The sequence below is a fragment of the Manis pentadactyla genome, chromosome 5 (assembly GCF_030020395.1).
Source record: "Manis pentadactyla isolate mManPen7 chromosome 5, mManPen7.hap1, whole genome shotgun sequence".
NCBI classification, from domain to species: Eukaryota; Metazoa; Chordata; class Mammalia; order Pholidota; family Manidae; genus Manis; species Manis pentadactyla.
In genome coordinates, this window is record NC_080023.1 from 138,199,893 (window position 1) to 138,226,070 (window position 26,178).

A 26,178-nucleotide genomic window follows, 5' to 3' on the forward strand; every position below is an offset into this window, starting at 1 on the left:
ATCCAAGCAGATAAGGAATAATTAAATAAATAAAAATCACATGAAATTTTTAGAAAAATCTTACTTTAGCTAGTTTATATTTCACTTAACTACTGCACCTATTAGAAATGCTGTAGGGTAACATTCTCAACTTCCCTACACTTGCATGGGTAGCAAAATTGCTTAACAAACTTGGTAGTTAAAAGATTAGCTCATCATGTTCTGATTTGGACTAAGGTCCAAGTAAGATAAAGTGCTTCTTATCTATTGACAAATTGATAATTTACCATTGTGTGACTCTTACATTCTGAAACTACTTATTGATGATTTCAGAACTTAGAGGAAAAGAGGCATTACATTTCTTAGTATCTTTATTTTGCAAGCATTGGGAATGATACCCATAATATAATATTCAATTTTTCTCATTTCTTAGATTACACATCGATTAGCAGTTTGCAACATGGACTGGGATAGACTAAAGGCAAAAGACTTGCTGGCTCTGTTCAATTCATTTAAACCTAAAGGAGGTGTGATATTTTCTGTAAAGGTGAGAATTGATTTCATTTTGAAGTAAATATTTCTAAGCATTTTAAATCTTTTTAAGTCATCCCTTTTGAGGAAAATAATCTGGAAATTGTTCATTATAGTTAGGCATGAAACTGACGTAACAGGTATAAAATTTACGAAGAGGTAAAATTACGGATTAGTTAAATGATTGTTTGTAATTTAAAAATGCAAAGAAATCAATTGAAAAGCATTTATAATATGAGCTCAGTAAAGGGACAGGATAAAAGACAAATATCTTTTTGAAAATTACATTCTTCATTATCAGTATTAACCAGTTAAAAAAAAATCCTCTTTTTACAAGGGGCAGAAACATAAAATCCTTGGGAATGCTTTAAACACACATGGTCTGTATGAAGTAAACCATACATTTGATAAATTTGGAAAACTTAAATAACTTTTGAGATGCTATATTTCTAGAGAGCAAGCATAGTGATTAAGAATCCAAGCTTTGCGGAATGACAGACCTGCATTTAAGTCTTGATTCTGATACATGCTATTAGTGTAGTTTCAGTCAAAAGCTCAATTCAGGTGAAAGTTAAGAAAATACCAATAATCATTTAAGATCATAAATAGAATGATTAATAGATTTTGAGCAATCATACCAGTATAAAAAGATTCACCCTTCCAGTTAGAATATCTGAACATTTTATAATGCTACAAGAGTTAACAGGATTGGGTAAAAACAGGAAGACAAACTGATAGAATGGAATAGATGAATAAAAGAGTTTAATATGGTAATTGGGATCAAAATAAGCTTCTTAAATACATAGTATTGGGACAAGTGGACATATCTTTGTACTGAGAACTTAGTTCAGATCTTCCCTTCATAATAACCCCAGATAAAATCCAGATAAAGTAAAGAAAAAAAATCAAACCACAGAAACAGAGTAAAATACAATTGTGATTTTGTTAAATCTCATGTTTCAAGAAACGGGTAGAAGTTTCTAGACTTAGAAAAAAAGGCATAAAGAATCAATAGGTGTGACTACATATATAATTAAAAGTTCTGCATTAGAACCTATTATATGCAACTCAAGTTAGTAAGAAAAACTTGGGTCCCCTAGTTTATAAATTACATAGTGCATACAACTCAAAAAATTAGTTATTAGTATTATTATTTGTTTAGTACAAAGTCCTGCTGAGGCTGAATCCTTTTATACCAATACTATATCTAATCTATGTGATAAGATTATCATCACTTTTTTTCTATTTAAATAATTTCTTTCAAGGAAGACATGGATAAATGATATGACTTAGAGATAAGTTGGATATTACAAAATTGTTTTTCTTCATTACTTATGTTTTGTATATTTCTTTAATCATATTTGTATATTTCATGTAACCTATTTAGTCATTTTTCATTTGTGTGTTTACATTGATTTCCTTCAGTTTAGAATCTTGTTTTCCTCCTTAATTTTTCCCTTGGATTCCAGAACCATTTTGTCCCAATTGATGTGTGGAGGAGATACTTTATTTTTGTTCCCAAGCTCCAAACCTGTTTTCTCTCCAGCAAAAATGACTATTTTTATGCGATTTTTCAGCATGCTTTAGCTTCCTGTAGTAGGCTTGGAAGTAAGTCATCCTTGCTGTTTCCATTTAGTCCAGTTGTTACTCTTAAAGAATGTATGACCTTGGCAGGTCTATATATTGTAAGAGAAGGGAAATATAAATTACATTGACCTTTTTGTTTTCTATTTAGATATATCCTTCGGAATTTGGAAAGGAAAGGATGAAGGAAGAGCAATTTCAAGGACCAGTAGAGTTATTAAGTATTCCTGAAGATGCTCCTGAAAAGGACTGGTATTAAGTCACTATAGAAAATAAAACCAAACCTCCTAAGTTCATGTCACTAGTTCAGAGAATTCTGGTTATTTTAATAGTTAGTTAGGACTAAAGTTTATACTGTGCCATTCATAGTTAAAATAGGTTGAAAAGCAGGTTAAAGTCTGTCAGAAGTACCACACTAGCCCAACAACATTGTGTGAATATATTCCTATATTGATGGAAATAGTTACTGCAGTTTTGAAAAACATTTCATGATTGAACTGATTTAGAGTTCTCAGCCTCATTGCTCTAAATTAGCAAAAAATTGCTGTTACTCTGAGATGTTGCTTTCCATCTAAGTGGCACTGAAATTCTGGTTGCTTTCAAATTGTAGAATTTTTCTTATTTGAGTGTCAAACAAAAATAAAAGAATAAGTTGTTTATCATCACCAAGTTAATACAGAAAAAAAATTAAGATCGTTTTTAAACCACTAGGTGGAGCTATATGGGCACTTTATAAAAATGGTGGTCAGATTGGTGGCCAAAGAGAACCACTGAAAAACCTTCAGAGACCATGTGGTAGTTAAGGGAAAATAAGCTTATAACCATTTAGACTCAACAGCTCATGCATCTGGTATAAACAGTTTTAAAGATCAGGAATTTCATTGTAATTAAAACTGATGCTTTCCTAACATATATTAAAATACAGTGATCCTGTCCAGCAGTTTTGAGGAAGCTCTATGTGATAGCAAAACAAATTATTCTAAGAATTAAAATCATAGGTAAGCACATGTAATACTTACACTCTCCTTTTCTAGATACCAAATTCCAATCAAAATACCTATTCTAGACCTTGTCAAATGATAAATTAAGCTTAGGTATTTACTGTTCACAAAGACAAAGTCATGAAGGAATAAAGGCCAGGTTATAATGTATTTTTCTTGAAACAATTACATTTGTTTTTTTAAAAAGAAAATGGGTATATGTGTTCCTACATATGTAAGCTTAATGAGTTTTTCCCCTTTTAGGACCTCTAGAGAAAAATTGAGAGATTATCAGTTCAAACGACTGAAGTACTATTATGCAATAGTAGACTGTGATTCTCCTGAAACAGCTAGTAAAATTTATGAGGATTGTGATGGCCTGGAATTTGAAAGTAGTTGTTCGTTTATAGATCTAAGGTAATCCTTGTGTGTCTTACTATTTAATGTTGTAGCACAACATGATTATAAGAAGTAAAATATTGAAATTGGTAATGTTCTCTTTTGTTTCGTATTACAAAGGAAAATGTTTTGCTTTTGGGTGAACTTGTCCTGTAGAACATCACTCTTAAGAAAGGAAACTGGAATGAGAAAATTGCTAAAGTATTAGGTCTGAGTCACCTCATATTTAATTCCTTTAATTTCAAATGTGTTGGCTATATTTTTAGGATGGTGGGTTATATGTAATGATACTTCTTTGCAGTTCTCTTTTAGAACTAGGAACCAGATCAACTAACTTTTCAAAAAGCATTAAGGTGGAAGCAAAAGAATTTGCTAATAAATCAGTACGTATAGATCTGTGCTGTTGAATACAGTAGCCACTAGTCGTATCTGACTATTTTAATTTACTTAATTTTTTAAAATTTCAAATTCATTAATTTGCTTAGTGACTAGATACATTTCAAGTACTTAATGGTTACATGTTGCACAGAGAACATATAAAAACGTTGCCATCATCATGGAAAGTTTGCTCTAAATACTGCTCGGTGACTGTACAGTGTTGCTGGCATTGTCTTCAGACTTGGTCATTATTTCACCACATGCTCAGTCTGTGCTGACCCAGAGCTGAAATACCTTAGATGGTTGTGAATATCAGTTCTAAGGAAACGGGAAGCTGAACTTATGTACCATTTTATCATTAACCTAGTCTTTTTGAACTCAACAAACCATTCTACTGTGACACTTGAAATAGAAGTCACGTCTTTGCATCCAGGTTTGTTAGGAGCTTTGGTCTCAAAATGAAATATTTGGGGGAAAAAGTGCATCATTTCATAGTCATTGGGACTTTTATACTTCAAAAGCATTCCAACTGATAGAAAAATACAAATGAAAAATTTTCAGTTCAAAACTTGGGGTAAAATTTTAGCGTGCTTATGCAAGAAGGACATATCAGGTAAGTATTTCTTTCTCTTTTCTGTTAGTTTCAGTAAGAGGTGCTTGTTTTGAATGTTTAAATAGCAACTGAACATTTGTTAGAGTGACAAACTCTGGGTATTGTGAATTCACATTAACATGTTCTTTTCAGGATTATTTTGTTCTTCCTGTTTCCTTTTTGGGACATTTCCATGCAGTGTTAAAATAAGCTCTGGCAGTGCCTAGAAAATAAGATCAATGACCATGGACATATCGTTTTATTTTGTTAAACATAGCATCAGAAAAGAAAATTGAGTTTTCTGCTGCCAACTAATTATCTAAGGAAGACTTTTTTCATCCACCCCCAAAATGTAAAACCATGCATATTAATAACATTTAAAAATATTGATCCCAGGTATTTACTTTTTTATTCTACTAAGTCTGTGTAAAAATATTACTGGACTAGGATATTGTATAGACCTAATGAGCTTTATTCATTCCTCCCCCAAAAAGTCATTTCTGATGGATTATATAGCATATGTTTTTGGGTGTGTGTGGAAACAAAATCTCCAATATAAATTACAAAACTTACATGTGTTAATTGTGGATTATTTAACTCTTTGCTTTTTACCCCTTATTCCTTAGCATGATGTCTAAGACTTGTCAAACAATTACAGTGGTAAATTTACATTTAACAGTTAAAGAAAGTTGTGACATAATATTGCTAAGGTTTTTTTTAGTCTTGAAAAATAAACCTTTTTACTTATTCTCAGTGAAAGCTCATGTGTATGATATTTTTTATTCAGTACACTTACCCATTAATAATTCTTTATGATCTTCAAAATTTCATGTAACAAGCCAGTGACCACACTATCAGGAGTCTAGGTCTTTTTGAAGCATGAGGGACCCATGTGTGTTTACACCTGCCTCATATTGACTAACTCCTAATACAGGGCCTCTGTCTACACAGAGTTCACTCAGATTTAGTTAATTACAGATTTATAGCATACAAATTTCAGAAATTTTGTGCAAGATTACTTCTGACATTGTTTGCCTCATCTACATGTGTGTTCTATAGAAATTTTGATATGATATATATAAACTACAGCTAATTAGAAGAGAATCTAAACTTGTAATTTATCACTGTAGTGTATGTTTAAATAAATTTATTTTTTCTTTGTTTCTTAGGTTTATACCAGATGATACTACTTTTGATGAAGAGCCCAAGGACGTAGCCTCAGAAGTAGATTTAACAGCATATAAACCAAAATATTTCACATCTGCTGCAATGGGAACATCAACGGTATTTCTTAGCTTAGAAACGTGTAGCTGGACTCTATTGCTTTAAGAAAAAATTTGTAGAGCATCTTTAAAAATGGAAAGTATTCAAAATTTTAATGCACAAGTACAAATAGAAATGAGACATGAGTATATTTGCGTTTTAATCTACCACATCTGTTTGAGCCTATTTTCATATTTTTGTTACGCCTTTCAGCCTGAGTCAATTACCTGCAAATGTTTCATTTTTCTCATCTATCTTTCCCATACACTCTTATTCACCTAGATTCTTTAATATGTAATTTGTCAGTTATAACTATCTTAGGGAGTAGGGGGAAGGAGCTAACAGATTACCTCAAATCACAGTTAAAACCAGTGAAAATTTAAAATATAATATAAACACATGTTTTTCTACATATGTGATCCAAAATTGTAAAAACAATTGAAATAGACTAATTCAGTACTACTAAATGTCACATTAATGTTAATAGTAACAGCCAAAAGGTTTCTTTAAATTACTTACTTAGCAGCCTATCATCTATCTCTCTTCTCTTCCCTCTCTCATTAACCTTCTGCCCACAGCTGGACTCTACAGCAACCCCACAGGTTTCCCACTGCCTTTCTGTGACGAACCACTATGTTCCTCTGAGGAAAGGCTGGTGGCAGGAGAGAGAACTGCCGTATCTGTCACTTGCATGCTGTGGTGGGCACTGTGTGGCCTTGAGTAGTTACTGAGTGTAGTAAAACCCCACCATTATGCAATAGGTGAAGTCTAAAAGATTCAGTCACATAAAATATAAGGTCATGTTATTTTCAAGACTGAAAAATGACCAGGGCAGGCTGTCTAGCCAGCCATTTTGGAGTTCCTGGGGTCTGGCTCTATCATCTACATATGTCCGAGTTCCAGAAGCATTGTTTGGTTATCAGCTCAGGTTTAATTATGGAAATAGGGATAATTCTGGATCCTGTGACTAGCTGGAATTTCTAAGACAATGGCAGCTATTTTAAGGATCCCTTGGCTAACTGGTGCCTTTATTATTGTCCTGATCTGGAGAGATGGGCCTGAGGAAAAAAATACAGATGCAGGACTCACCCTGCAGTGAAGATAAAACCTCTAACAGGACCTTATCTGAGAATGAGGGCTGCATAGAGGACAGGAGCCAGTCACAGACCAGTCGTATTATAGATGAATTCCTGGATCATCAGGGTTTATTGTATTCCCAACCAGTGGATGCCGTTCTCATCAGTGGCTTTTAATCTTTGGAAAAGGGACCCTACTGAGATTGTACTGAAACCTTTATTAACAGATTTCACACAGTTTGTAGATCTCTTGAAATATGTAGAACTCAAAGTGAAAGACATGTTTTCACTGATCATAATAATGTTAACTTTTTCACTTGAGCATTTTCTTATTTCTCTTCACCACAATCTACACACTGATGAATTTTTACTTCTAATGATGGAGTACCTTGCATATAGCAGAGTTAGGAGGAACATACAGATTAATAGAAAGGGTTCCTTTTCACAAATAGAATACTTTTTAAGCATTGAGTATATCATTTATTATTTGTTTGAGCCTATCAACTTTTTTAGCGTATTAAACATCCACATTAGTGATAAATATTTTTTAAGAAGGTTAGGTTGCTGACATTTCTGCTCTTGTTTTTTTCTTATTCACTGGTAAAAGGTGGAGATCACTTGGGATGAGACTGATCATGACAGAATCACAATACTCAACAGGAAGTTTAAGAAGGAAGAGCTTTTGGACATGGATTTTCAAGCCTACTTAGCTTCCTCTAGTGAAGATGAAGAAGAGATGGAAGAAGAGCTACAAGGTACTTGTTAATCTTTTGTTGTTTTACATTTGTAGGCATTTAGATGCCTAATCTAGACTTGTTAACAGAAATACATCTTTAGCAGTAGCTTAAAAGGGAGTCCCAAACTAATTCTTAATGTTGTCTGTGTTCAGAGCATACTCACATGTATAGTATTATATACACCTATAAGTAGTGTTTGAAATTTTTTACTTAAAAGTATTTTCTTAGCCTGACTTCCGTTAACCCTAAACATTTTCTTTAAAATCCTAACCTGTCCACTGGCCTTTTAGACTTGTCCTGATTCATATAGTTATGCACTATCTTAATAGACTAGTAAAATGCTGTACTACTCCTGTTTTTGAAAATAAGAGCTTCTTTTGTATTGATTGAATGTTTTCTACATTTCATTTTTCTCGTTGACTAGTTTAGAAGGTAGACTCTGTTTCTCTTCATTTAGTGATTAGCTTGGAAATTATGACTTGCATCCTTATTAAAATCTAATGGTAAGTAATAATTTTTACCTTACTAGACAATGCAAGGAATCTTAAAACAACTTTCACACTATTCTATATAATTCTATTTTTTTAAATTTCCACAAGATATTAATATTGCTGTTTTATACTGCCCTTTAAATTTATCCACATTTTCTCCACCTCTTTTGGTCCTTATATTTTTCTAAATCTTATACTTCTGTCTGGGATCATTTTCTTTCAGCTTCAAGTATATCCTTGATAATTTCTTGTAGAATCTGCTGGTGTCAAACTCTCTTGAATTTTACTCTGAAAGTATCCTTATTCTGCCTTCATTGTGAAGGATATTTTCACTGGTAAAAAATTCTAGGTGTCTAGTCCTCCCACCACCACATTGGTGATAATATTCCAATAGCTTCCAGAAATAAAGTTTTCTCTTTATTTTTGTCTTTGTGCAGTTTTACCATGAACTAAGAGTAGATGTCTTTTTATTTATTGTGCTTGGGGTTTGTTGGATTTCTTGGACTTGTGGGTATCTTTCATCAGTTTCAGAATTTTGTCAGCATTATCTATTCAGATATTTCTTCTCCCCTCTTCTGAGACTCCAATTAAATATATGTTAGATCTTTGTGCTGTCACTTCTGTGTTGCTGCTCTCTTATGTTTTTTATCTTTTGTCTCTCAGTGCTTCGTTCTGGATATATTCTTCTGACCTATTTTCCAGTTCACTGATTTGCTTTTCAGCAGTGTTGAATCCACTGGTAAGCCTGTCCACTGAGATCTTAATTGGTTATTCTATTTTTCACTTTTAAAAGTCCTGTTTGGTTATTTTTCAAATAGGCATTATTGCTTTTTATAGTCTTCTATTTATTGCAGATATTTTCAACACTTTCATTGCTGTAAAAAGTAAATCTGTTTTTATAGTCTATGTCTGATCATTTCAGTGTTTCATGTCTTTCTAGGTTGATTTCTGTTACTTCACAAGATATTTCTCTTTTGTTTGTCTGAATTCCTGGTTAACTTTGTGTGCAGTTTGATATTGGAGATGAGGGTATATTATCAGACAGAACTTTAATTTACTCTAGTCATTCTGGGATCGCACTACTCCAAGTTTTAAGGCTTGAGGTTCCCTGAACTTTGTGGGTGATGCAAGTCTTTGTGAGTGCTGATTACTTCAGCTTGACCCTGGCCCTGAGAGTATATCCCTCTGGATACTTGCTTAATGTGGGGGTACTAGTTGAAATCCCCTCCTCCATGGCTTTTTAACTTTTGACCTCTAGGCCCTGCCAGGCTGCCAAAACTATAGTTTAGTTTCATAGTTGTTTCTTCTGCGGATCAGTAAGTCCTCTCAAGGCAAAATAGGTCTTGAATGCTGGGATCATCTCTCTGATACTCCTTTCTTGATTTTAACTTGATAATTTTTCACTAATTTCTCAGTTCTTTGAAGTTTTTTCTTTTTAGTTCTATTGACACTTTTAAAAAGATTTTCTAAATACTTCATCCAAGCTGATGTCTTTAGGGAAAGGCCTGGTCTGAAGTTTCTTGCTTGCATTAATGGAAACAGAAATTCTCAGATTATCTATATGCTTATTTAAATTTTTTTTGGTAGTGGAAATGATCAGTGGTATAATTTTTAGTTGTACTGCTGTTTGCTTAAAATAGTTCATTTTTGAAAAGTAGAAACATAAAACCCCTTTTCCCTAAATTGGATCTAGCTCTGTTTGGAAATTTGGTTGCTTGACTGTGATTTCTTATCAGTTTTTGGTTGATAACTATCTCCCTGATGTCTCCATATCTTCATTCTTTTTATCTAATAGAATTCCCATTCATGCAAAATTAGTGCTGGCAGCAAATGAAGAGCCATAAATTTTAAATATAGATATAAGTATTTTAAGTTAGCCGGAATGAATATTCTTACTTTTATTTATAGCTTAGTATTTTTCATAGCTGTCCTCTTGGTTTTTCTTTTGCGTATGTATTGTTTTTTTTGGTGGGGTCTTTGCCTGGTTTTGGTATTAGGGTGATGTTGGCTTTATAGAATGAGTTTGGGAGTATTCCCTCCTCTTCTATTTTTTTGAAAACTTTAAGGAGAATGGGTATTGTCTTCCCTGTATGTCTGATAAAATTCCGAGGTAAACCATCTGGCCCGGGGGTTTTGTTCTTTGGTAGTTTTTTGATTACCACTTCAATTTCGTTGCTGGTAATTGGTCTGTTTAGATTTTCTGTTTCTTTCTGGGTCAGTCTTGGAAGGTTGTATTTTTGTAGGAAGTTGTGCATTTCTCCTAGGTTTCCCAGCTTGTTAGCATATAGGTTTTCATAGTATTCTCTCATAATTCTTTGTATTTCTGTGGGGTCCGTCGTGATTTTTCCTTTCTCGTTTCTGGTTCTGTTAATGTGTGTTGACTCTCTTTTTCTCTTAATAAGTCTGGCTAGAGGCTTATCTATTTTGTTTATTTTCTCGAAGAACCAGCTCTTGGTTTCATTGATTTTTGCTATTGTTTTATTCTTCTCAATTTTGTTTATTTCTTCTCTGATCTTTATTATGTCCCTCCTTCTGCTGACCTTAGGCCTCATTTGTTCTTCTTTTTCCAATTTCGATAATTGTGACATTAGACCATTCATTTGGAATTGTTATTCCTTCTTTAAATATGCTTGGATTGCTATATACTTTCCCCTTAAGACTGCTTTTGCTGCATCCCACAGAAGTTGGGGCTTAGTGTTATTGTTGTCATTTGTTTCCATATATTGCTGGATCTCCATTTTAATTTGGTCATTGATCCATTGATTATTTAGGAGCGTGTTGTTAAGCCTCCATGTGTTTGTGAGCCTTTTTGCTTTCTTTGTACCGTTTATTTCTAGTTTTATGCCTTTGTGGTCTGAAAAGTTGGTTGGTAGGATTTCAGTGTTTTGGAATTTACTGAGGCTCTTTTTGTGGGCTAGTATGTGATCTATTCTGGAGAATGTTCCATGTGCACTTGAGAAGAATGTGTATCCTGTTGCTTTTGGATGTAGAGTTCTGTAGATATCTATTAGGTCCATCTGTTCTAGTGTGTTGTTCAGTGCCTCTGTGTCCTTACTTATTTTCTGTCTGGTGGATCTGTCCTTTGGAATGAGTGGTGTGTTAAAGTCTCCCAAAAAGAATGCATTGAATTCTATTTCCTCCATTAAGTCTGTTAGTATTTGTTTCACACATGTTGGTGTTCCTGTATTGGGTGCATATATATTTATAATGGTTATATCCTCTTGTTGGACTGAGCCCTTTATCATTATGTAATTTCCTTCTTTATCTCTTGTTACTTTCTTTGTTTTGAAGTCTATTTTGTCTGATATTAGTACTGCAACCCCTGCTTTCTTCTCGCTGTTGTTTGCCTGAAATATGTTTTTCCATCCCTTGACTTTTAGTCTGTGCATGTCTTTGGGTGTGAGGTGAGTCTCTTGTAAGCAGCATATGGATGGGTCTTGCTTTTTTATCCATTCTGTTACTCTGTGTCTTTTGATTGGTACATTCAGTCCATTTACATTTAGGGTGATTATTGAAAGGTATGTACTTATTGCCATTGCAGGCTTTAAGTTTGTGGTTACCAAAGGTTCAAGGTTAGCTTCTTTACTATCTTACTGTCTAACTTAACTCGCTTATTGAGCTATTATAAACATGGTCTGATGATTCTTTATTTCTCTCCCTTATTCCTGCTCCTACCTTTTTCATATGTTGGGTGTTTTGTTCTGTGCTCTTTTTAGTAGTGCTCTCATCTAGAGCAGTCCCTATAAGATGCCCTGTAGAGGTGGTTTGTGGGAGGCAAATTCCCTCAAATTTTGCTTGTCTGTAAATTGTTTAATCCCTCCTTCATATTTAAATGATAATCGTGCTGGATACAGTATTCTTGGTTCGATGCCCTTCTGTTTCATTGCATTAAGTATATCATGCCATTCTCTTCTGGCCTGTAGGGTTTCTGTTGAGAAGTCTGATGATAGCCTGATGGGTTTTCCTTTGTAGGTGACCTTTTTTCTCTCTCTGGCTGCCTTTAATACTCTGTCCTTGTCTTTGATCTTTGCCATTTTAATTATAATGTGTCTTGGTGTTGCCCTCCTTGGATCCCTTGTCATGGGAGTTCTGTGTACCTCTGGTCTGAGAGGCCATTTCCTCCCCTAGTTTGGGGAAGTTTTCAGCAATTATTTCTTCAAAGACACTTTCTATCCCTTTTTCTCTCTTCTTCTTCTTCTGGTACCCCTATAATGCGGATATTGTTCCGTTTCGATTGGTCACACAGTTCTCTTAATATTCTTTCATTCTTGGAGATCCTTTTATCTCTCTCTGCATCAGCTTCTCTGCATTCCTGTTCTCTGTTTTCTAGTCTATTAATGGTCTCTTGCATCTCATCCATTCTGCTTTGACGTCCTTCCAGAGATTGTTTTATTTCTGTGTTCTCCCTCCTTAGTTCTTGCATATTTCTCTGCAAGTCCATCAGCATGGTTGTGACTTTTGTTTTGAATTCTTTTTCAGGAAGATTGGTTAAATCTATCTCCCCAGGTTCCTTCTCAGGGGAAGATGTAGAAGATGTTGAAGCTGTCTGGGTTAGTCTTGTCTGGATCAAATTTTTTTGCCTTTTCATGTTGATAGGTGCAGTGGTATGCTATTGACTCGTCTGTCAGCTGGGAGAGTCAAGACTCTTTCCACTTGCTCCTGGCCTTTCTTTACTGGGACAACTGCGACCCCTAGTGGCTTGTGTTGGGCAATTGCGTGTAGATTGGGTCTCTATCTTGCCCCGCCGGTATGGAGGAAGCTCCCTTGCTGTGGGTGTGGCCAGGCTCAGGCTGCTGCTCTGCTATGGCGGGGCCCCGGAGGGGTAATAGACTGTGGGCTGTTTGGCTGTTTACCTCCGTGAGGGGTCTCAGAGCTATTGTCCAGGAGGTTAGTGCGCCTGAAGTTCCCTGGAATTTCCAGCTGCTGGACTGTGACCCCGGATGTTTCCGTCCAGTTGTGGAGTCCCTGTCCCTTTAAGACTTTCAAAAAGCACTGGCTTTTCTTTGTCCCAGGGGCGCCAGCTGCAGGACCCATTCACAGGTCTTACTGTCCTGCTTTTCTAGTTTCCAGCACCCCATGCATGCACTGTGTGTCTGTGCTCTGGTGCAAATGGCTAGGGCTGGGTGTTTAGCAGTCCTGGGCTCCCTCTCCCTCCCAGCTCCAACTTCTCTCCTCCTGCCGGGAGCTGGGGTGAGGGGCCTCAGGTCCCGCTGGACTGCGGCTTGTATCTTACCCCTTTCACCAGGCGCTGGGTTCTGGCAGGTGTGGATGTAGTCTGGCTGTTGTCCTGTGTCTTCTGGTCTCTCTTTTAGGGTAGTTGTATTTGTTGTATTTTCAAAAATATATATGTTTTTGGGAGGAGATTCCCACTGTCCTACTCATGCCGCCATCTTGACTCCACCCCTGCCATACTCATTCTTCACATATGTATTGTTTTTATAACCCAAATGTCAGATTAAGTAAACCCTAAAATGCTTCTTTGGTATTATCATAGAAATAGAAAATCTTAACTTTCTTAGGACCTATGATTGGCCTATCACCATTATAACTACTAAAGATACTACCTCATTTTTCTACCTTTTTCATGAATGTTGTTCATGAATGTTTCTCTTGAATGTTGTTCCACACATAGAATGGAAAATCATGTTTAATCATTCTAGTTTCTCTGTTCAGACATATCATATTAATAAAACCACATAATTTCTTGGTATTTAACAGTCTTTGAAAAATTGTATGATCTGTAAGGGTTATGTTGGGCACAGTAGCCTTCACATTTTTTTAAGACCTCAGTGGCTGTTACTTGTTCATTTTTTTGGCATTCCAAACAATTTTGAGACTGTTCTATTTCTAGTATATCCAAGACAGCTGAGTCCTTTTTCAAATAAACTTTATGCCTTTTCCCCTATAAGTGTACTAATTTATCTACTTATTCTTTTAATTCATATGCCTTTGTTAGTCATTTAGTACTTTTCTGAAAATTCTGGGTAGTCTTTCTTCATTAGCAGCTCTAACATAAAGGAGAAGAGAGAACATTCCATGTGTATTTGTGAAGATTAGGTACATGTTTTTAAAGTAGTTTCTTTGGTTTGGGAGAACTGAACTAGATTTTACAATGACTTAATTGACATTTGGGCAGTTAATATTGTGAAAAAAAAATAAGCATTAATTTATAATAAATTATTAAGATATTGGGCTTTCCAGTTTCAAATCCTGACTTCACTACACAGTGCAGTTACATAGGTTAAGTTTCCTGAGCCCTATGCCTTTCTTTCCATACTATGAAATAAGGATTATAATATCTGGTTCATGGTTGGAAAGATGAGAAGTGCTTAGCATAATACCTCATATCATATATTTTTACTTTTAAAACTTTAAGAATTAATGGCTTTTTGTTTGAAATGTACTAAAGTATTTTAAAGCATGTGTTTTTCATGAATATTTTAATTGATTGCAAGGTCACTTTTATCTGTTACTTACTACCTTTTATAAATACATTAGTATATTTGCATACCTTGCCATTCCTAGTACTATTTGTAAAAGATCATAGCAGGACTTCTTATTGGTATAGTTTTTTTTTTCACTCTTTATACAGTATTAAGGCTTTCACAAAATATTGTCCTTGAATTGGGGAAAAACAGATTTACATGACTTATCCCACACTTTAGAGCTTCAGAAAGTAAAATTTTAGTACTGGAAAAAATAAATTTAAAGTAGGCCATCAAGAGACTCACCACTAAAATTTCAACCTGGAAGGAGCTTGCTTCTAATTATGTTTTCAGAAGTAAGCTTTTAATAGAAAGAAATACATTGCCATTTTGTTGATATGTTCCTGATGTTTTATCCATTGAGTTATGGGATACATGACAGAATTCCATCCAACATTATTTTGTGGCACAAAGCACAAACAGGAAAAAAATGAATTTCATCTGTTTGAGTGAAAATGTAAAAGTATGATATGGTGGAAAGAATGTCCTGGACTATTTTTTTATTCATTTAGAGAAAAAAGACTATAGAAACCTTTACTTAACCAATTTTTTCCATATCACCTTTTTTAAGATGTAAAGACTATCTGTTGACATTGATGTTTCACAGCTAAATGCCTAATAATGTTAGAATTTTTAGTGGACAGTTAGCCATAGCTTGTAGAAGAGAGGGTCTTCATTATGCTGTTTCTAAATTATCCTTTACTGGGACATTTGGTCAGTTCAGTGAGTCTGTATGTTTTGCATTAGAACTCAGGTTCTTAATTTATGTTTTTGACTTGGAGAATTACAGTGGAAATATAGAGCAAACACACTTTCCACATATCATTTTTCTTTGGTATTTGTTGCCCATGAATTTTATACTGTTCCTTTGTATTCTAATTATTTTTATGAAACTAGGAAAGGGAAATGTCAATATTTTTCCACACAAATATATTCATTGAGTTAATTTCTAATTTATTAATTTTTAATTTTAATGTATTAGGATCCTGAGAGTAAGCATACATGCTCACCATCAAATAAAAAAGACTCATTATTCTTCATTTTAGGTTACAGGAAACTTCTTGTATCTGTCTCTTCAGCATGAACAGCTAAATCCATGTACCAAATGCACCCCAGCAATATTCAGCCTCCTTTTATTGATCATAACATTCTAAAGCCACTGTGCTGGATGGTGAAAGACATAAAGAGGGATAAATGCCATCCCTACTGTCTTGCTCATAGGGAAGAGAAACCTTACCTGATTATAGAATTATTTTGAAATATTATAATAAAAAGGGAAATTCCCAAGTGACAATGCTAATACTGTGACAATGCTAACTTATATTGCAACTGATTTTTATTACAAACAAAACCTCTTTCATTTAATTCATTTACTACTAAGATGTTTAAGTCTGATTTTGATATTCTTTATTTTATTTTGTTTATTTTTTAATAAGGTATGATTGATATACACTCTTATAAAGGTTTCACATGAAAAAACAATGTGGTTACTACATTTACCCATATTATCAAGTCCCCACCCATACCCCAATGCAGTCACTGTCCATCAGTGCAGCAAGTTGCCACAGATCCACTATGTGCCTCCTCTGTGCTACACTGTTCTCCCCGTGATCCCCCGTGTGTACTAAACATAATACCCCTCAGTCCCCTTCTCCCTCCCCACCCACCCTCCCATACCCATCCCCTTTGGTAACCACTAGTTCATTCTTGGAGTCTCTGAGACTGCTGCCATTTTGTTCCTTCAATTTTGCTTCATTGTTATACTCCACAAATGAGGGAAATCATTTGGCATTTGTCTCTCTCCCTGTCTTATTTCACTGAGCATAAATGTCCTCCAGCTCCATCCATGTTGTTGCAAATGGTAGGATTTGTTTCTTTCTTATGGCCGAATAGTATTCCACTGTGTATCTGATGAACCCTTAGGTTGCTTCCATATCTTGGCTATTGTAATAAGTGCTGCGATAAATATAGGGGTGCATATGTCTGTTTGAATCTGAGAAGTTGTATTCTTTGGTAAATTCCAAGGATGATTTTGATATTCTATTGTTGTATTGTGTCTGACAACATCTTTCTGTAGTGACAGTGGGATTTAAACTCAAGAATTAGAAGTTAATCATTTCTGTGTATTAAATGAAGTTGATTTTTTTGTTAGGTGATGATGGAGTCATTGTAGAAAACAATGGGAAGACAAAGAAAAGTCAGAAGGATGATGACGAACAAATTGCTAAATACAGGCAGCTCTTGCAAGGTATTCAAGAAAAAGAAAAGAAAGGCAAAGAAAATGATATGGAAATGGAAATTAAGTGGGTTCCAGGTAAGACTTAGATCCTAACTGAATATAAATGTTCACTGTGTTTCTCCATTTCAGTATGCTGAGTGCATTTTAGACATGAAGGTAAAGAAGGGTAACTCTTCTTTGAAAACAAATTAAAAAATTTTTGTTTTCCAGCAATGTTTTGGTGAGGAAGTTAACATGGTATTTGCATACATCATTTAATTAATTTAGGAACTAGTATTTTAGACTCTTGCCAGCTTATCTTTGGTTTCTTTGATTTACTAACAACAAATTATTCTTGTCCATATTTTTAAAGTAGGCCTTTCCTAGGTTTGATTCCAGTATTCTCAGGATGTAGAAACCTGAATCCAGGCACCATGTGTTCTACAGACACTAAGTTTCTTTTCCAAATATGTAATTCATAAATGGGCTTTTCTCCCACAACTCCTTCTAGGCCTTAATTACTGAGGTTTCACTAACACAAAATATGTAATACATAGTTTTCCATCTCAGTTTTGCTGTGACTAGTCAAATAAGTATAGCATAGCAAGTGATTTTTATAACTGCCTTGAAAGATTCAACAATTTTTTTCTAGAGTAGTACAATACTAATTAAAACCCTGTCAAAGCTAAACAAAGATAAGAGCTAGGATAAATGGGGATTGTTTTCTAGCATACACATTTTCTCAACAGTCAGAATGTGCCTTTGCAATCAATATTGTTTTTGCAGTTCACTGCTGTTCATATGCATGTGTATCTTTTAAAACTAGGTATAATTTTTGAAAGAGATTTAGTTCTTAAGCTCAGTTCATCTCTAAAGAATAATAAAAACTTGTAGGGATACCATTGCTTAAAAATTAGATTGTCTGTTTCTTAAAAGTATGTTTTTGCCCTGGAAATGAAACATTTGTTTGCATAGATTGTTTTTGTCTGGAGGGAAAAACTAGCAAAGTTTGATATTTGAAAGTTGATTGACTATTGTAGTAAATTCATTAGGATGGACATATCTCCTGCATATTCCTATGGGAACGTGGTGCATTGTTATAACCCATTTGTTTAAATATTTGGTTTTTGCCAAAGTGGTATTAAGAAAAAAATGAAGTTTAGTGGCATTATCATATGAATAATGTTGTGAGAACTCAGTTAATTTAGCCTGGAGAGGAAAAGTATAAAAAGTGACTAAATAGTTGTTTTTAAGTAACTTGCAGGGTGAATATGAAAATGAAGACTTAATTGCTCTTATTACTTTACTTCGAAAGTCAGTGCTTTTACCAGTGAATAAAAGTTGGAAAAAGGTATATTTCAATGTAATATAAAAAGAAATTCTCTACATTGTTAAAAATGTCCTTCAAAGAGCACAAAGGCCATTGTGAGGGCTTTGAGTGCCCTTTATAGTAAATCTCACAAGAAGGTAATACAACCGTACCACTTGGGGGTTTATGAAGAAATTTTTTACTTGAGGTCTTTGACATTATGATTCCAAGGAATGCTGAATTGTATCTTTTAAGTCAAATATGTTGTAATTGTAGCTTAATTCTAATGTTAGATTGAGCTTATTGAATGAAGATAGTTTGAATGAACATAATTTAAATAGAGGTATTCAGTTGGCTGATGAAGAAAACAGATTTAAAATAAACTTGACTGAGAAGTTTTATAGTAAATATTTCAGTTATATTGGTGGACCAGATCAAACCTTTGTCCTTATTAATACACTTCAATAGGGCAAATACCACATGTGATAATTATATTGATGTCTATAACTGGAAGATTTAAGCAATACAGTTTTCCTGGGATAAACTTTACTTGACTATGGTATATTATCCTTTTTATGTATTCCTAGACCCAGTTTAATAATGTTCTGTTAAAGAATTTTGCAGCTGTGTTAATGAGAAATATTTGTCTATAGTTTTCATTTTTTTATAGTGTCCCTGTTTTTGGTATCAGGATGATGACCTCATGAAATTAACTCAGAATGTTCTCTCTTCCTACTTTTGCATTACATTTTTACCTTTCTTTTAAATTTGTGGGTATGGCATTAATGATATATAATATGTTTTGAAAATGTAAAATGAAAAGTTGTCATCTTTAATTCCACTACCCAGCTCAGCCACTGAGTAATTAGGTAGATTGTGGTTTAATTTATCATTTTCCTAGTGTTGCATATTTAATCATATTTCTAATCTTTACTACAGTACACTTACAACATTGTAAAGAAATGTAACTGAAGGCCATTACCAGTCCCAAAACCACAGTACTTTCTTAGATCTCTTCACTTTCATCACCAGCCAAGTAATTGACTTGCCATGTTAGGGCCCTTTGCTTTGAAACACAATTTTTTAACAAAGGTGGTTTTTTCTCTCCCCTCCACATCCTCCATTTTAGAAATGTCTCTGTACATGTGAGACCAAGTAGAGAGCAATCAGGCCATAAGAAGAAACGAATGCTGGCTGTCAGGCTTACCCACTGGTTGGTTATATGACTTTCTCATTCACAAAGCAACTGTACATGTGCTGCGGATCAACTTGTGGTTCTCTCACAAGCTTTTAAAACTCCCAGTGTCAAACCTCAAATGTTAAATCTCAGAGGCCAAGCATCTAGCGTGTTATAATCTATAGCTTTTTCTATATTTTGAATTATTTTTATAGGATAGCTTCCCAGAAATGGAATTACTAAGAAAGGGCACAAGTACTTTCTGTGTCTTGAGATTATTGCCAAATTGCTTTCCAAAAAGATTGTACCAGCTTATAATGCCTTCAGCAGTGAGGAAAAGTATCAGTTTCATGAAATTAGCATCAACATTATATTTTTCATTGCTAATTAATGGAGGAAAATGGATATTCTGATATAGAATATATTAAAGTCTTTCACCATAGTATTGTGAGGGCCTCAGGTGAGGTATTGCTGGTGAGTCCTTGTCATATGTGCACGTGAGGCGTGTGTGTGTGTGTATGAAGTGTCTTTTACATACTAGACGTGTTAAATGAACTAATTCAGCTAATCCTTTAGGACCTCACTTTTCTTTTGAAAAGTGGAGCTAGTAATACCTTTCTTGCTGAATCTGAGATATTTATAACGATACCTTATGAAGAGTACTATTCACGTTACATGTGTATTTCAGTGGATTTATAGCTAAAGAAATATGTGTTTCCAGTAACAATTACTCTGAACCTCAGGACTTTCGTGATGTTATTCTTCAGTGAACCACAGAGGGTCAGTGTGAGATTATATATCATTCACCAGTTTTTCTGTTGTCTTTAATTTCTAAAATATTAAGCTCTTCAGAAAAATTAATACTCTTAACCACTAACACTTGTTGGGGTATGGTTCAGCTTATTTTTTATAAAGGAATTTTCGTTTAGACTATTTAAACTTCCTACCCTTTTACATTGGGTTATACAATTTAGTAACATCAGAGTTTAATTCCTTAATGGTAAGTGTTAAGGGAAGCAGATAACAGATACATGGGTATAACAGCTAGAATAAACTATTTTTCCTATTAATAGTTCCTTATGGAAATGTAATAATACAACCTTATTAGTTAGGATCATAAGTAAGTAAAAATGTTGAACTATAAGGTTTTTAAAGAAAACTTGTAATTCTCAGTGTTGCTGAAGGTTTCCTGCCTGACTCACTTTGATGAGTAAATGAGGCGCTGCTTGTAATTAGCATATTGAGCCTTCATCAGTGAATGTGCCCTATTAGGGGATTTGTAAGATACATATAAATGAAGTATAATCAGTTTTCTTCTAATATATTAAATAACTTCCCCTATATTAATAGCTCAATTAACCTGCATAATAATTTTTGGTTTAGAGAATACAAGACATATATAAATAATATCTTTGAAATTCCATTTAGAATATGAACAGATAATGACATTTCCTGGTGTGTAATCTTAAAACAAATTAGATTTGATGAAAGTTCTTTTTTTCTTAGTTACCTCTGGTGTACTAGGTGAAAAGGACATCTTGTCTTTTTCCTACTCAGACAGAAGGATGTCTAGATAACCATGTGAACAAAGCATACAAATCTTTGGCTTCATAAATCTCATATTCTGATGGAGGGAAGACATCTGAGTCTCTAGTAAGAAAAAATATTTGAACAGAGTTAAAAGAGGTCGGAGAGTGAGCCATGCTGAAAAGAGTGTGAGAGCAGAGGAAATGCCAATGTCCTTGACGCTGTAGCTTGCCTGTTGTGTTTGAGGAATAGCAGAGAGTGAGTGAGTCAGTAAGTGAGTGGAGGAAAGAAAAATAAATGAGGGCAGAGAGGTGACAATGAGTCAGGTCATGAAGTTGTTGAAGGCATTTTAAGACCTGGACTTCCTCTCTGAGATGAGAAGCCATTGGTGTGTTTGAACTGAGGAGCAATAAGATCTGATTTTAATAGGATCATTCTGGCTGCTATCTTGAGAGTAGTTTAAAATAGGAAACAAGGACAAAATTGGGGAGATCAGTCAAGAAGCTATTATAGTAATCCTGAGATAATGAAGTTGTGGATGGAGCAAGTTTGCAAGAGAACCTCAAAAACTTTTGATCTCATGTTAAGTTTAAAATGCCTATTACATGTTAAAATAAGCATGCCAAGGAGACAGTCAGATATACTGTTCAGGGTTCAGGGAAGAGGTTGGGGCTATGAGATATAAATTTGGGTATCTTCATTGTATAGATCTCTGAACGTGAAGAACACCAAGGGAGTGAATATAGGTAGAAAATGAAAGAGTTTCAAAAACTGATCCCTGGAATATTCCAGCATTTAGAGATTGAGGAGGTGAGCATGAACCATCCAAAGGCAGCTGGGAAGAAACTGCCAGAAACATAGGAGGAAATCAGGGTTGTGGGGATATCAAGACAGCCAAGTGAGTAAAGCATTTCAACAAGAATGAGTCACTGAAATACATACTAAGAACGACCATTGGATTTAGAGATCATCAGTGATATTGAACCATTTTGGTGGAATGGAAAGGACAAGATTAATGTGGGTTCAAGAGAAAATGATTAGAATTGAAGATAGCAAGTACAACTTCTTTTTCTGAAAAACTTGGAAAAGAAATTAAAAAATAATAAAATATTTGACTATTAGATTGTTGCAGGCATCATGATGTTTCATCCCTGAAATATGCTTCAACATGTAACTTCCAAAAACAAAGATAGTCTACATAAGCACAATACCGTTATCATACTAATCACACTAAGGGAATTTAATATTGATATAATAATAGTCTAATTGCTCACTTCTTCCAGTATATTCTTTATAGTTCTTTCCTGATCCAGATCAGTCAGTTTTAAACTATCTACAGTAATTGCCTTATAGAATACTCACAATCTGGATTTGTCTGATTGTTCCTTCACAATTAATTCAGGTAAAAATGTTGTGGCAAGAATTCTCTATAAATGATGTTGTATACATCCCATTGCCTCACATCAGGGGGCACTTAATGTCAGTTTGTCCTTAATTTTGCTCACTCAGTTAAAGTGTCTGACTGATTTTTTCCATTTTAAAGCCACCTTTTTTCCTTTGTGATTAATAAGTAATTTGGGGTGTATGTGAATATCCTGTTCCCCAGCATTTTACCTGGTGGCATTGATGATCCTAACTTTAGTCAGCTATTGTTGGTTTCAGAATGCTGATTTTCTATCTTTCCTTCTACATTTATTAGCATTCTGATGCTAGTAGAGCACCTTCAAGGTGATAGAGTTCCTTCCACACTCCCTTTTTAAGTTACTGTGGACTCATGGATTGACAAATCTTGAGGAATTTTCTTATAATGGGTCACAGAAGAATAGGAAAGAAACTGGAGGAGGAAGTGAGATCAAGAGAGTATTTTTCTTTCATATAGGAAAAACAACATGCTCTGTTACACTTGTGGGAATAATCTATCAGAGATAAGAAAAAATGTTGCAGAGAATTATGTTCTAAAGTAGGCAAAAGAGTTGTAGTATTTCTGCTCACGTGGAAGAATTGGCCTTCAGTAGATGTGCATAGACATTTCATCCATTTTAACAGGAGAGAGGAAGGCATAGAATATGATCCTAGAGGGTAATGAGTAAAAATGGTGCTGGGAGCTTGTACTCTTCTATTTGCTTGTATGTTCCTAGTGAAATAGAAAGTACGGTCATCAACTGAGAGTAGGGTTAAGGGAGGAGGTGGAAATTTAAAAAAAAGAGAAGATATGAAATACTGTCTAAGAAAGTGGCAAAGAGGGAAATGTAATAGTATTGCTGAGCATTTGAAGAGTGCATTTGAAGTTCATGGGTATGTAAAGTTAGATGAATCAACATTATTATGTTTTCCTTCAGTCACATTTAATGGTGTGGTGTAAGCAAGGAGTAAGGAGAGAGTTGGATTAAACCAGACTAGATTTGTCAGCCACATATGACCAAGCAAGAGAGGGTCATGAGTATTGAGGGTATTAGGCAGGGAGTGATTGTAATGATGGACCATGGTATTTTTGTTGGGTTAGGAGGGAAATGAAGTATGTTCAGGATAAGGGGTGAGGAAAATGTGAGAGGATTGATGGATTGTAGGTCCCTGTAAGACAAGATTTGTTAGCTTTATGGTATTAGAGAGGGGAAGAAATGGAAAAGTTGAGCCAGTGGTTGAAGATTAATACTTGAAACTAAGATTATGGTAGGACTGCAGTTTTTGGTAATGACATGATCTTGTCATGATCCTGGGAATGAATTCCTAAAATGAGGTGAAATATAGAATGATAGGCAAAGAAGTCAGTGAACTGTGAGGTACCCGTGGTGTTGAAAGGATCATCTATGTGGATATTTAAATAACCAAGATGATGACAGGGCTAGCAATGGGGAGAGTCACCGTAAGCCAAGAGCCAAACTTTCCAGGAAACGAGGAAGGAGATGACAGTCATTAGATATCAGCAATAAGGAAGGTTGGTAGATGGTACAGTCTGATAATGACATTCAAAATTGGGGGCTTTGGGGAGGAGGGCCTGCCAGCGGACTGGAGTTAGCATGAGCAGCAAGAAGGGTGATGATGGGAGAGAAAAATTCACCCCCTAAAAGTGATACAGGGGGACTAGTGACCCCAAATGAGAACCAGTTTTCAGTGAGACTAAAATTGGCAGATGAATGGATAAACAGGATTTTGTTTATGACTGACTAATGTGTTGAATGATTTCACTGTTAGGAAATGAGAGTGTTCAACACCTTCTTAGGAGAAGAGTTGATTTGGAAGTTGTAGACTTCTTGGGACAGATTTAAACAGGATAAAGAGCATGATGACATTAGTACTGACAGTCTTAAAGCTGAACTAGTGGTGAGACTATGAATGTCTTTGGGAGATCTTACCAGGAACACTCAGAACTGTAGGATGCTTACTCCTTTGAAGGAGGCATGGCAGCCAGAGAAGCAGGACTGCTCCTGCTGTCTCACCCTACAGAAGGCTTTTCTTGGCTTATACTCAGTGATTCTATTTTTATTCTGTTACTTACTCTTTATCCTTTGTCCTTCCTGGTTCCCCACCTTTATTCCATTCCTCTATTTAGTGCCCCACTGGGAAGCTTAAACACAGAGACATGAATGCCATGTATCTATGACCATTGTATCATTCATTCTTTATTCAGAAAGAAAATGTTTTTGAATTAGGTGGGCATTCTTTTTGCTAGGTAGCCCAATTTCAAACATTTTAATATTCAGACATCTCAAAACCTGTTCACTATTTACTTTTGGCTGTATCTCTACCCCCATTTGTCGATGTGTCTATTTGAAATATATTGACAAAAAAAAAATTTTTGTTAGAACTTTTTAAATAACCAGATGCTTAATATTTTGAGTAGAGTGGAGAGGAAAGCCTTAAATGGAAAGCCTGAACTTGAAATAAGCTAAAGAATTTGCGGTTTGCTTCATACTTTGGTGATGGGGAGGAGACTAGTTTGCAGTGCACTGTCGTAACTTGTGTGGTGACTAGAATTTCAGAATTTAGACGTTCCTTGAATCATCTAGTTAACAGGTTGACTGCAAGAGCTTTGTAAGATAATAAAATGAAGCTTTTTACTCTGCAGAAAAACCATTTGAATCATTTATGGAATGTGTAATAAAAATGGAAAGCAGCTAGGTTATGTAAAAATGTTGCTAGCACATTTTCTCCATAAAGTTGCCAGCAAATTTCTCAGAATTTCCTGGATTATTTTAGGGATTATTTTCTCTGAATGATATAAAAATTTAATTTTTTAGAGTTTTCCAAGAAGCTTTTAAAAACAGATATAAAGCAAAAACTGAAGATATTTTTATACTAGTTGTAGTTTTCAGAAAGTGCTAAAAATTACCATACTTTCTGAATTTTTAGGGTAATTGGTTTGCCATTTTAGGATCTCATTTAAATATGTAAATCAGCAAGGGCCTCTGCTTGCAAACAGGATGATTCTGCTAATGTGCTCCTTCCCATTCTGCACGTGTATCACGTCAATTGTACTGTTTGCATCTGTCACTACTATTTCCAGACAGTAGTACTTTTTTTTTTTTACTTTGCCTTAGATTTACAATCTGCTTGAGGTCAGTTCAAGAGGAGTGAGCTTGTTTCATGTATTATTTTCCCACAGCCCACAGCTATGCAGATTTGTTTGAAGTTGTGAATTCTTTGGTCTTTAAAGCAGAACTTTTGCCTGTTCTATTTGAGGTTGTCTCACATCATCATTCTGTACACTAACTGCCTGGCTAGCAAACCATCTTTTTCCTCACACATGTTCCATATGTTATTTTGACAGAATTCACTGAGACTACTTACCTTCAGCAGTTTCATTATTGCTGTTCTTTTTTTTCTAAAACTGGAAAATCAAGTACTCTGACATTTACTTCTTTAAGACATTCATTTTTTTCCCCAATTTTTTTATTGTGATAAAATACGCATAACAAGAAATTTACTATCTTGACTTTTTAAAATATGCAGTTCAGTGGTAAATACATTCACAATGCTGTGCAACCATCACCATCTCCAGAACACAGTTTCATGTTTACAAAACTGGATCTATATCCATTAAATAGTAACTCCTCATTTCCCCTTTCCCCATCTTTTGGCAACCACCGTTCTGCTTTCTATGACTTTTGACTACTCTAAGTACCTCATGTAAGTGGAATCACACAGTATTTGTCTTTTTGGAAGTAGCCTGTTTCAGTTAGCATGTCTTCAAGGCTCATCCATGTTGTAGCATATCTCAGAATTACCTTCCTTTTTAAGGCTAAATAATACTCCGTTTTTGTCCCATTCACCTATTAATGATCATGTGGGTTGCTCCCATGTTTTTGCTATAACATATTCATTTTTATACATTGTCTTCTGCAGTTAGATATACTTCATTATATTAGACCCCTATATTGCATTTCCCCTTTTCTCATTTCTCTTATTTTTACATTTTTCTAAATAACCTTTACAGCCATAATACCTGCATCAA

The 26,178-nt window shown here is 34.8% G+C and overlaps 1 protein-coding gene across 3 annotated transcripts in view; it reads left to right on the forward strand.

Moving 5' to 3' along the window:
* ESF1 (ESF1 nucleolar pre-rRNA processing protein homolog) overlaps window positions 1-26,178 on the forward strand; it is a 71,085-nt gene that overhangs the window by 14,173 nt on the left and 30,734 nt on the right. For all 3 annotated transcript variants that reach the window (XM_057502713.1, XM_057502712.1, XM_036892112.2), the window contains 6 exons: window positions 413-526; window positions 2,246-2,346; window positions 3,339-3,491; window positions 5,613-5,727; window positions 7,390-7,537; window positions 16,648-16,809. In XM_057502713.1, the coding sequence (XP_057358696.1) occupies window positions 413-526; window positions 2,246-2,346; window positions 3,339-3,491; window positions 5,613-5,727; window positions 7,390-7,537; window positions 16,648-16,809 (793 nt within the window). The remainder of the gene's footprint in view (window positions 1-412; window positions 527-2,245; window positions 2,347-3,338; window positions 3,492-5,612; window positions 5,728-7,389; window positions 7,538-16,647; window positions 16,810-26,178) is intronic.